We start from the raw sequence: 13,266 nt of genomic DNA, 5'->3' as shown, positions 1-13,266 counted from the left end.
TTTATAACCTTTCTATTTCTACTTTTTTTTCTCATATTCATGTTCCTTATTTTTATTTGTATTTTCATTCACTTATTCGTGTTAATTGAAATTATTAACAATTTAGAAAAAATAAAAATTATAAATATAACGATAAAAAAACTGAATAACAAAATAACTGAGGGTACCGTACTCTTTACGTTATAAGTAAATAAAGGTGATTGCTATTAACAAATAATTTTTAAGAAATAGTGTTTAGTTTCATAAAAAAATTAACACTTAATTTTCAATCCAAAAATTATATTATCACTATCTTTTATCCTGTCAAAAAATGTGGTCACAACTTTAATTATTAAATTACATATCTTTATAAACTTTTTTTTATGACATTTTTATTTAAGACTTTTCAAGAAAACAAGAAATTTTCTAACATGATAAGCATAACTCATTTTTCTTTATTTTGGTCAATCCAATTTAATCCAGTCCTTTTTTTTTTGGGTTTTGCAATCTACTCTTAAATTATGTACTACAAACAACATTTTAATAAGAATAAGATTTTTTGGCTAAGTCCAAACATATTAGTCCTCTAACTCTCGAGTTACTCTTTTTTAAAATAACCCATCACAATTTTTAAAATAAATTTCAACAATAGTTACAAAAATACTACACACTTTAGTTACTGCAAAAATAAATCCAATGTTATAATAATAAACAGGTATGTAAACAATCCATAGATGCTATTCTATAAAACTCATGATTTATTACAAAACAGAGACTCACTTTCGCCATATTTTCTCACTCATCGCGTGCTGCAGCGTGCACATGTGTCTTCAGCACCTAAAGAAAGAAGAAGCCTTCAGCATAGTAGAATTTTGTCATGCGCAATTGTGTTATTAATGGTATTAGAATTTAACAATTCAAGCCCCTGTTATGATTATGTCAATCTATATGTCGTATCAAATGGAGATTCATCAATGATAATGTTGATTAATCTACTTTCCTTTGTCATTTTTTTGTCAACACAATGTTCATTTATATCCTTAATCAATTGGACTTTTTTTTGTCCATATATATATATATATATATATATATATATATATATAATGTAATAATAATAATATGATAATTATTTTATATGTTACATGAATATAAATATTTCTTTGTGAATTTAAAAAAAATTTTATAAGTCTTTAATTTTGTTATTGATTTTTTAGTATTAAATCTTCTATTATCAATTTGATTCATATATAATTCAGATCATAAATTATTTAGTGATGTACTTTTATTTTTACTGTGACATATTTATTATTATTATTATTATTATTATTATTATTATTATTATTATTATTTTGCACATTCAAAAATTCATAGATAAAAATAAAAAAATCATGAAGTGCAATCATGACTTTAAAAATAACAAGGTCAAATTATTGCTATAACATAATGGAAGTATGGAAGTTTATCATTCTCCTCTAATGGAGAAAACAAAATTCCTTTTAATAGTTTATTTAACGTTTAATAGAATAAAAATGAATTTTACTAAAATAAATTTAAGTACAAGTTTAATATTTTTATTCATCATAAAATATTTATAGAATTACTCGTAGATAAATTTTAGAAAAAAAAAAGAAAAAAAAGGCATGATTTTTAATTTTAAAATAAATTTTAATTTTATCTTTTAATAATATTAACTTTTTATTACCGTATATAATTATTTAATTATTTTTTAATTACATCTAAATAAATTACTCTTAATAAAAATTTTTTTGTGTTATTCGATTATTTTTTTTAGAAAATAATTAAACTTTTCACAAAAAAAATAATAAAATTATGAACGAAAAAATTAACCATCATGATAATGTTTTGTATTTTTATTCATATTTTAATTATAAACATAAATATAATTTGATTATATTATTTATGAAATGTGACTATAGATATTGATAAAGTTTAGTTATATTACTTATATATAGTTTTATTGTATTGCTTATAAAGTTAGATTATAATTATGATTATAGAATTGTTTTCGTATTTTTGTATGTGTGGCTAATTGATGGTGTTGAAATATTATCCTTAATTATAAATAAGGTTTATAATTTAAAATATCAAAAACTCAATTAAAAAGATACGAAAAAATAATATTAAAATATTCTAACTCTTTAAAATAAGAATATTCAAAATTTAATTAAAAATTATTTAAAATTTAAACTCAACAAAAGTTTATATTCAATGTGTTTTATATTAAATATATTTAATAACCTATTATATCGTATTGGTTAAAATTAGCTTTTATAATGTTAATTTTCTAATAACACTTTATTAGAAAGAAACTATTTTTCCAAAATTTTTTAAAAACTAATTAATATGATATATATTTTGCTACACTACATTTAGTTATAAAAATTTTATTTATTTCTAATGCTTATATTAAAAATAAAAATAAATTTAAATTAGTGAATTTTAATCAATAATAATAATAATAATAATAATAATAATAATAATAATAATAATAATAATAATATAATTATTTTATATATCGCTCGAATATAAATTATTTATTTTTTATTTGTAAAAATTTTAAGAGATTTGAGCTTTTTATCGGTATAACTTGTAGATAAATTTTACTTTATAAAAATTATATATATATATATATATATATATATATATAATATTGAATGATGAGTGTGGCATATTTTTTTATATAAACAATTTTAAAAAAAATCTAATAGTTAATCTATTATTTTTTTTGTTTTAGTCCAATTTAAATATTTTTTATTGTTTTTGAAAAGAAAATCTTTTAAGGAATTTAATAATATTAATATGCAACACAAAAACATCTTTAGCAAAAGATGAAATATGCATCTTTATTTGAGTGTTTTCCTATTCTTAATATGTATTTTTTAAATGAGTTTAGAAATAATATATATATTTTTTTGAAACAAAGGAGCTCAAAAATAATATATTCTTATTTGTTTATTATTTATTAAAATAAAAAATATTTTAAATACTTTATATAATTAAAAGAAGACATAAAAATAATAAAAAAATATTTTATATTTTATATTATTATAATTTATCTAAAAAATACTTTATATATAAAATATTTTTAGATATAATATAATAATATTTTAATATTTTATTAATATAAAATATAATTTTTAATTATATAAAATATTTACTATTATTTTTATACTAATAAATAATAATATATATTCTTTAAAAATTATTATAAGAATATAAACTAAAAATAAGATTAAATACATGATCACTTTAATAGATTTATACATCTTAAAAAATGTTTTTTATTTTTTATTAAGTAGGACACTGAAGATACACCAAGTGTGCATTCTTAGATTGTTTCGCGTTGGAGACACTTAATATACACAGTAGTAGGTTAATGTTTATAGACAAGTTAATCTCCCATATATTGAATCTATCACATAAATTTAATTGTATGTTTAAGCTTTAAAGAGGTTCATTGAATCACCCAGTAGTAAAACTCAATGATTGAAGGGGCGAAAAACACACTGGAAGAAACTTTAATTTCATGCAAGAAACTTAAAAAGAAGGAGCAACAATGAGAAAGTAAATAAAATAAAAAGAGCACTATGCTGCAATTACATTATGATATAGGTGAAGTCTCTGGTGGCCAAAATACTAATGGCTAAAGATGGCTAAAAGTTGACTTTCAAATAAAATAGTGATACTTGGTGGGTTTGGTTTTATAACTTTTCAATATTCTAAAAGGTTAAGTGAGTGTGCAATAATTACTAAAAAATTACCTTGTGGATATAATTGTCATTTGAGATTATCTCATGTGTTGTTGGATCTTAGACAAAAATATTATTGGGCCATTATACAAAATAAAATCAAAACTCCTCAAATATAAGGTCCAATAATTTTTTTGGTTAGATTGTAAAATAAAGTTTATTTCTTTAATAATTTGTTCCTTAATTTATTTGTATTTCTCTACAAAAAAATAACCGTAAAAAACATTATGATACCCTAAAAATTTTATTAAGAGAACAAAATTAGTATTTTTTACGAGATATATTTGTAAGCTTTATTTTTTATATTTGTTTAAAAAAATGTTGGATTGTGGGAGTGTTCGTTTTTTTTTTTAATAATGATACAAGAAAATAATAATGAATTAATATAAATATATAAACATTTCTAAAATTAAGTATATTAATAAAATTTTAATAACTTAATTAACATATCAAAAAATTTAATAATTAAAAAGTATCTTCTTGCTATTTTAATATGTTGACAATATTGTTTATAATACGTTTAATAATAGTGTCTTCGTAAATATTTTGTGTCATTATATTTTATTGGTTATCTTTTGTATAATATAAAAAAAAGTACATGTCAATATATAATTGTGTAAGAGAGATAAAAAAACATAAATTTAAAAAAGACTAAAATTCAAACTAAACAATCACAATTTTTTTTTTTAAATTTAGGTTCAAATAATGAAATCTCTTTCTCTTTGTAAATTAATTATTCAATAAATTTTTGTGATTTGATTGCATAATTGATTCTGTATAAAATTTACAGTAAATTTTTTTTAATGAAATTAACCATTCCATGCAAGACTAAAACTTCACTAAATAAAGGGTTATGCTATATGTACATTAAAATTAGTCACTAAAGTCAGCCACCAATATAAAATATATATTAAAATATAAATACACATGTATTATATCTATTATATACTATTAATTTTACAACCAAAATGTGTCACATGTCAATTTTTTATTGCAATTAAAATAAATTTTTTTTCTAAAATTAACGAATTCTTCCCTCATCTCTCACCCTTTCTCTATCTCTCTCATTCTTTCACTCACTCTATCTCTCTTATATATCATTATTAATTATTAATTATAAATTTGACAATCAAAATATACAACATGACATTCTCTAATTACATTCAAATAAAATTAAAATTTTAAAATTGAATATAGTTATATTATATATTGTATTTATATATTACTAATTAATTTAATAACTAAAATGTGTCATATGACACTCTCTTATTAAAATTTAGAGAAAAATATTTTCTTCCAAAATTACTAAACCTTCTTCTTACATTCTCTTATCTATCTCTCTTTCTTTCTGTTTCTCTCTATCATTCGCATTCTATATATAATTTATATTTTATATTAGTAATTTGACAAATCAAAATATGCCGCCCAATATTCTTTTATTGTAATCAAATAAAATTTTTCTTTAGCTTCCAAAATTAACAATAAGTTTTTTAGTATTTCATATGAAAGAGTTTAACTTTTTAATAATAATTAATTTTAACATTCCTTATCTAAAATTTGAAAGAATTTATAACTTGTATATTCTTAAATTTAATTAGGTGTTAAGTTTGTTGTACAAATAAAAATAATTAATTTTATACTTGTTATTTAAAAATAATATTTGTTACTCTATATATATATATAAAAATATAATTAGATATTAGCATAAAAAAATTTATATCAATTCTAACTTTTAATCACAGTATTAGTATTTTTTTAAATTATATACAATAAATATTTGAAAAAAAAAGTGAAAACATAAATTAGAAAGATAATAAGTAGAAAAAATTTAAAGTTAAATAAAAAATATGTATATAATAAAAATTTTTAATTAAATTATATTATGTTGTTAATTTTATTTTTTATAGAACAAAATGGTAGAGAAAGATAGACAATGAGAGAAAAGAGAGAGAAAGATAAAAAAGAAGAATGGGAATAGGAGTTTGTTAATTTTTGAAGTTAACAATTTTTTTATTTTAATTACAATAAAAGAATATTTGGTGGCATATTTTTTATTTGTCAAATTTCTAATATAAAATATAAATTATATATAGAGTGCGAATGATAGAGAGAAATAGAAGAAAAAAAGAGGTAGATAAGAGAATGTAAGAAGGAAATTTAGTAATTTTAGAAGAAAATATTTTCTTTAAATTTTAATAAGAGAGTGTCATGTGACACTTTTTAGTTATTAAATTAGTTAGTAATATATAAATATAATATATAATATAGCTATATTCAATTTCAAAATTTTAATTTTGTTTGAATGTAATTAGAGAATGACATGTTGTATATTTTGATTGTCAAATTTATAATTAGTAATTGATAATGATATATAAGAGAGATAGAGTGAGTGAATGAATGAGAGAGATAAAGAAAGGGATAGAGAGAGGAAGAGAGAACTCTTTAATTTTCGAGAGAAAAATTTGATTTTAATTGCAATGAAAAAATAACATGTGGCATATTTTAGTTGTAAAATCAGTAGTATATAATAGATAATAAATATGTATTTATATTCTAACATATATTTTATACTGGTGACTGACTTTAATGTTTATAATATGTATTTTACAAATATTAATATATTTATATTAATTCATTATTATTTTTTTGTATAATTATTAAAAAAAACCGAACACTCTACAATCCAACAATTTTTTAAACAAATATAAAAAATAAATCTTACAAATATATCTTGTAAAAAAATATTAATTTTGTTCCCTTAATAAAATTTTTAGGGCATTATAATATTTTTTACGGTTACTTTTTAGAGAAATACAAATAAACTAAGGAATAAATTATTGAAGAAATAAACTTTATTTTATAATTGTGCCAAAAAAAATTATTAGACCTCATGCTTGTGCAGTTTTGATTTTATTTTGTATAATGACCCAATAATATTTTTGTCCAAGATCCAACAATACATAAAGTAACTTCAAATGACGATTCTATCCACATGATAATTTCCTAGTAATTATTGCACACTCTTAACCACCCTTTAGACTATTGAAAAATTGTGAAACCAAATCTACGGTGTCATTATTTTATTTGAAGGTCAACTCTTAGCCATTTTTAGCCATTAATATTCAAACCACCAGAGACTTCACCTATGATATATTCTATAGTAACTAAGTAAACAAAGAATTAATGACAACAAAAAATAACGTGGCTGTTTAGCTGTTAGTCTCTATAGTTCATCAGCTGATTCTTCATCATCGAAGCCAGAGGAGCTACTACCACCACTCTTTTCATACACCTCCTTGATAACAGGATTACACACTGCCTCAACCTCCTTCAGCTTCTCTTCAAACTCTTGTTTTTCTGCGTTTTGGTTATCATCCAACCATTCAAGAACATCCTTCAGCGTGCCCTCTATCTTCTCCTTATCATCCGAATCAATCTTATCAGAGAGCTTGTCTTTATCATTGATGGTGCTCCTCATATTGAAGATGTAAGTCTCCAACTTGTTCCGGGCATCGATTCTTTCCCTAACCTTCTTGTCCTCTTCAGCCAGTTCTTCAGCCTCCTTAACCATCCTTTCAATCTCTTCTTGGCTTAAACGTCCTTTGTCATTGGTGATGGTGATCGATTCCGATTTCTTCCCTGCCTTGTCCTCTGCTTTCACATGCAGGATTCCATTGGCGTCAACCTCAAAAGTAACCTCAATTTGTGGCACACCCCTGCAACCCCAATAACAGTGAGTGAGAATAATGCAAATTTTATTCTACTATAATCTATAGTATAATGTTAAAAAACACAATGGTCTCTATTGTTGTATACCTTGGGGCAGGTGGAATGCCAGAGAGATCAAACTTCCCGAGCTCGCGACAATCCTTTGTTAGGGCTCTTTCGCCTTCATAAACCTGAAAAAATCATGGGCACTAGCTATTATATATGGCACCAAAATATGCAACATTATAAGAATATGATCAGTAATGCAATGTATGTGCTTACCTTAATGGACACAGTGGTTTGTTGATCTTGGTAAGTAGTGAAAATCTGAGACTTCTTAGTTGGAATAACGGTGTTCCTTGGTATTATTTTTGTCATGACACCACCAACTGTCTCTAATCCCAAACTTAAAGGAGCAACATCAAGAAGGAGAAGGTCTTTGGTTTCTTCGCCGCCTTCACCACTAAGAATTCCACCTTGGATTGCAGCACCATAAGCAACAGCCTCATCAGGATTGATACCTTTGTTGAGTTCCTTGCCCTCAAAGAAATCCATTAATAGCTGTTGAACTTTGGGAATCCTAGTGCTACCTCCAACCAACACAATGTCATCAATATCTGTTTTCTTGAGCCCTGCATCTTCAATAGCTCTCTTGACAGGCCCCATTGTCTTCTTGAACAAGTCCATGTTGAGTTCCTCGAACCTGGCCCTTGTCAACGGCTCAGAGAAGTCGTTGCCATCGAAAAGAGACTCGATCTCAACCCGGACTTGGTGCTGGCTACTCAAAGCTCGCTTGGCTCTCTCACACTCCCTTCTGAGCTTCCCAATTGCCCTATTATCATTGCTGATGTCTTTGTTGTACTTCTTCTTTATCAATTTGATGAAATAATCCATGAGGCGGTGGTCGAAATCCTCTCCTCCTAAATGTGTATCTCCACTTGTAGCCAAAACCTCAAACACACCATTATCAATGGTCAAGATGCTAACATCAAAAGTACCACCACCAAGATCATAGACAAGAATGTTCTTCTCTCCTCCTTTCTTGTCCAAACCATATGCTATAGCAGCCGCTGTTGGTTCATTGATTATCCTCGCCACGTTAAGACCGGCAATGGTGCCAGCATCCTTGGTGGCTTGTCTTTGTGCATCATTGAAATATGCTGAGTTACGTTAATCAACCAAATTAATTAATTAGATCCTACTCCCGTAACCACAGCCACATTCTAATCAAAATCATTATGAAATAATAAAGTAATAGTAATTGAGCAACTAGTACCTGGAACAGTGATGACAGCGGATTTTATCTTCTTCCCCAAGAAAGATTCAGCGGTTTCCTTCATCTTAGTTAATACCATGGCGCTTATCTCTTCGGGGCTAAACACCTTGTCTTCACCTTTGACTTGGACCTGAATATAAGGCTTTCCATCCTTGTTCACAATCTTATATGGTAAGTACCTTACGTCTCTCTGAACCTCAGGGTCATCAAACCTTTTCACGTTAAAAACCAAATTCAACAAACTATTAGATCTTTCTAGACAAAATCAGCTACCAAATTAATCATAAGAAACAACACATATTTTTATACATAAATGTATAATGACTGATTTAGTAACTACTTCGAAAAGAAAAAAGTAATTAGAAAAATTGAATTTGACATACTTCCTCCCAATGAGGCGCTTGACATCGAAGATAGTGCGTTTAGGGTTAAGAGGAGCTTGATTCTTGGCCGCTTCTCCGATGAGACGCTCGGAGTCGGTGAATGCGACCCATGAAGGAGTGATCCTGTTGCCTTGGTCGTTGGCGATGATCTCAACGTGATCCTTCTTATAAACACCAACACACGAGTACGTTGTTCCAAGATCAATACCAATCACTGTGCCCACGTTATTAGCTGATTCATCCGCTGCCACAACCATTCCTATCATAAATTCTGCCACAAAAACGATAGCAAAATAAATACTCTCAGTTACTTCAAAATTTCAGATACATTGATTTATAACAATGTAATGCTAGCTTACCTAAAGCAAAGAGAAGTAGAAACGCCATTGCTTTGGTCTTTGACATCATTGTGATCGAATTTGGAATGAAAATAGAGGTAACAGGGATTCTATATATAATGATAATTAGAACTTAGAAGTGTAATTGCTGTTGCTACTTGCTAGAGTGTTCTGTCCAGTAAGGAACGCCCAAGTCCATATTTTGATGATGCGCGCCAAATATATTGACTCATCTACACGCACAACAACCAATGGCTTTCTGACACGTCACCTAAATTAAGAGTTGCCAGGGTCATCCCGAAAGTTCTTGACCTCTCATGGCTTTAGAGTTTAGATTTTCTCTCTTCCTTTTTCGTTGTCTTTTTTTTCGACTTGTCTTCCGTTTTCTTTTAGGTCCTACAAGATGGGCAATGTTATTGGGCTTGTGGTTCAGTATCAGATACTGGGCTAGAAGCCCATTAATAAAACATGCCATTGATGTGGGTTGTTTGTTGCAAGCTGGCATGTATGTGAAAATGTTTTCTGGCAATTAATCTGACTTAACCCCACTTATTAATAGTTATAAATTTATAATTTCGATTTAACTCTTAAAATTTTTTAATATTATAAATTTAAATAAATTTACCAATTTTATAAAATTTGATCTAAGTACGGAAATTTTAAAATTTAGATTTCGTTATAATTTCATATTTTACTTAATTTTTTTTTTAAATTTCACTTAAAATATTAATTGTCTCTATCTTGTCATAGACTCCTAGTCCAAAAACCAACCCAGAAAACACGCTTCTTTCATCCTGCCATTGATTTTGTCATGCACAATTGTGTTATCATGTGGTATTAGAATTTAACACTTCAAGCCACCTGTTATGATTATGTCAATCTATATGTCTTATCAACTGGAGATTCATCAATGATAACGTTGATTAATCTACTTTCCTTTGTCATCCTTTTTGTCAACACAATGTTCATTTATATCCTTAATTACCAATAAATCTGACCACAATTAAACCAATCTTAATTATGATTAACTAAAGTCAACAAGAATACACAACTTTGATACTTTCTTCCATACGAATAGTGAAATAGATAGATGATATATATTTTCTTCATTACAATAAGATGGGTAGGCCTTATCGCTGACTAAAATGTTCGTAGCCTTGATTAAGTTCTTTAAATTCTATGCTGCTATTTTGTGTAATTTATCTCCTGCAAAAACAAGCAAATATTAACAATTGAAATATTTACAGTTTAACTCATCATTATACTTATACGTGATATACCTTTGGTCCGTTTAACTACTATTTGAAACTAACCAAGAACTTCAATGAAAGCAAGTGTGAACAATTGAATCTATCATGATCTAATAAATATTTGTTACGTACGATTCAATCACATTTCAAACCAATAGAATTTCGACAATAGGGTCTTCGGATTAGGCACAAGTCCACTTAATTTGTTGTAACAAACCAACACGTACTATACACTTTATACTAGAACACGCATGAATGAATATCCATGAATTTGTTATATGTTCTCAGTGGAATTTTATTATTACATGGACACTGTGTGTACAAAATATTGGGCTAATTTTTTGTTTATACGGAAAAAATATTAGTGTTTGTTAAAAATAAAATTATTTGATGTAATTATAAGTGGATAAATTTTGTAGGTAAATTGTGTATTGAACATGTATCAATATCTTATGGTAACATATAAAATATGTGTTAAACATTTTTTTTTACACATCTATAATATTATAATATATTTTAAATATCAATATTAAAATAAAATACCATTTTTATTTTTATATTAAAAATAATTTCTGAAAATATTGCGCTCAACATTATTAGCACGTGTATTACTTCAATTTTGATGAATATCTTTGTTTTGTTGCGCCGCCGCTACAGCTGTGTATATATTATTCTTAGTCATAATCCCATTCTATATTTTATTATTTGTTTATCCGCCGTTACATGTTACAGGAATCCGCCTAGGCTTCCATCAACGTATTCCTGTTTGCGCTTTTATCAGAATGACCATTAAGTACTGATAAAGACATAAAAGTATTTTGTAAATATATTCATATTTAATATGAGAAGAATTTTTTTTAATTATAATCCATCATAAATTAATTTTTTTTATTGATTGATTATAAATATATCACCCATACATAATATCTACAGAAATTTTAAGGTACTGTGAGAGAAAATCAGTATTCTTGATATGATCAATTAATTATCTTTTGGGTAAAGTATATTTTTTGTCTTCGAAGTTTGGCAAAAATTTTAAAAATATCCCAAAATTTTATTTTGTTTCAATTTTATTCCAAAAGTTTTCGATTTGCATTAAATATATCTTCAGAGGCTAAATTTTCAAAAAATTTAAGACCAATAGAACAATAATACATGAAAATTATGCTTAATTTGCTTGTGTTGAGGGGTTGTTTTTATGAAATTGTTGTTAAATCGATCTTAAATTTTTTGAAAAATTAACCGTCAGAGGTATATTTGATGCAAATCGAAAACTTTTGGGACAAAATTAAAACAAAATAAAATTTAGGGATATTTTTAAAATTTTTATCAAACTTTAAGGACAAAAAATATACTTTATCCTTATCTTTTATATCAATATTATCGGTTTATTATTATTTTTAATTTAAATTTTAAAATATCAATAAGACAAAAATAATTACAAATAAAATATATTAGAAATCAAGAAATTACAAAAAAAATCGTATTATTATCTATCCTGTAATAAAAATTATCACTTATTTATAAGTGTCAAATAAATACAAAAAATCATAAAATTAATTGTCCAAATTAAATGACAAAACAAGAGATTTATTTGGTAACAGTAGAAGCTAAAGATTCAAAAATAGAAATAAGAAACTAAACACCACTAAAAAGAGGGACAGAAGCTATATCAGAAGTTAGAATGTGAGAAATCTCGTAGGGACTGAATCAAAAATATGGAGGTCAAGAGATTGATGTTACCTTTTCTTTGCTAGTTAATAATCCACGACAAAGTTAGCTTCGCAAGGCACATTATTCCAATACACATGAGGGATGCAGTTTGCTTGGAGCTTGATTTCCTCAATAAGGGAAGAACAGGAATGAGTAGCTAGATAACTTTGGGTAATGAACTTTAACGCTGTAGCAGAGTCCGATTCCACAACTACACAAGAAAGATTTAGAGAAGTAGTAATCCGAAGACTATGGACAATCCTCCAAAGTTCCGCATGCATGATGGAGCAGCTCCCGAGATTGCAAGAGAAGCCTTTGATAATCCTCCAAGATAGTTCCTAAGGATCCCGCCACATGCAGCATTATTAATTGGTGCCATATAGGAGACATCTACATTCAATTTAACAGCATCTTCACTAGGAGACTTCCAACTTATTAATCGACCATGATTGGCATAAGAAACATTCTGGTGCACTTTAGATTTTGAAGGACGGTTGAATTCATTGAACTTTACTCTAATTTGAGCTATAACCGAGGCCGTTGTGGTTAGGGGTGTGCATGGTTCAGTTTTTTCATAAACTGAACTGAAACTGCACTAAACCATTTTAAATGGTTTAGAAACTGAACCAAACTGCTTTGTCATATAAGAAGCTGGTTTTAAACCAGTTTATAATACAGTGCATCAGTTAATTAAAAAAATCAGTTTAAACTGGTTTATAGGCTAAAACTAGTTTTCACACCCTCTCTCTCCCTTTCTTCCCTTCCTCTCTCTCTTTTTCTCTCTCTCTCTCCTTCCTTTCTCTCCCTTTTTCTCTCCCTTCCCCCCCTCTCTCTCTCTCTCCTACCCTC

At 26.6% G+C, this 13,266-nt stretch overlaps 1 protein-coding gene across 1 annotated transcript; it reads right to left on the bottom strand.

Moving 5' to 3' along the window:
• Nucleotides 1-6,630: 6,630 nt before the first annotated feature.
• On the bottom strand, nucleotides 6,631-9,671 carry LOC107646505 (luminal-binding protein 4). Its single transcript, XM_088492225.1, has 6 exons — nucleotides 9,476-9,671; nucleotides 9,117-9,387; nucleotides 8,734-8,945; nucleotides 7,740-8,617; nucleotides 7,566-7,648; nucleotides 6,631-7,465 (listed from the first exon to the last, which is right to left on the bottom strand). The coding sequence occupies exons 1-6, from the start codon at nucleotides 9,522-9,524 to the stop codon at nucleotides 6,973-6,975; spliced, it is 1,986 nt and encodes a 661-aa protein (XP_088348351.1). The 5' UTR covers nucleotides 9,525-9,671; the 3' UTR covers nucleotides 6,631-6,972.
• Between the last annotated feature and the right edge of the window lie 3,595 nt (nucleotides 9,672-13,266).

This window comes from Arachis ipaensis, chromosome B6 (assembly GCF_059453495.1).
Source record: "Arachis ipaensis isolate K30076 ecotype BB chromosome B6, ASM5945349v1, whole genome shotgun sequence".
NCBI classification, from domain to species: Eukaryota; Viridiplantae; Streptophyta; class Magnoliopsida; order Fabales; family Fabaceae; genus Arachis; species Arachis ipaensis.
This window is presented reverse-complemented; position numbering and strand designations above follow the sequence as displayed.

Coding starts and splice junctions, on each gene's coding strand:
- LOC107646505 (XM_088492225.1), bottom strand. CDS start 9,524: ATGATGTCAAAGACCAAAGCAATGGCGTTTCTACTTCTCTTTGCTTTA. Junction 8,618..8,733: donor CGCTGTCATCACTGTTCCAG/GTACTAGTTGCT, acceptor AACGTAACTCAG/CATATTTCAATGATGCACAA. Junction 7,649..7,739: donor AAACCACTGTGTCCATTAAG/GTAAGCACATAC, acceptor TGATTTTTTCAG/GTTTATGAAGGCGAAAGAGC.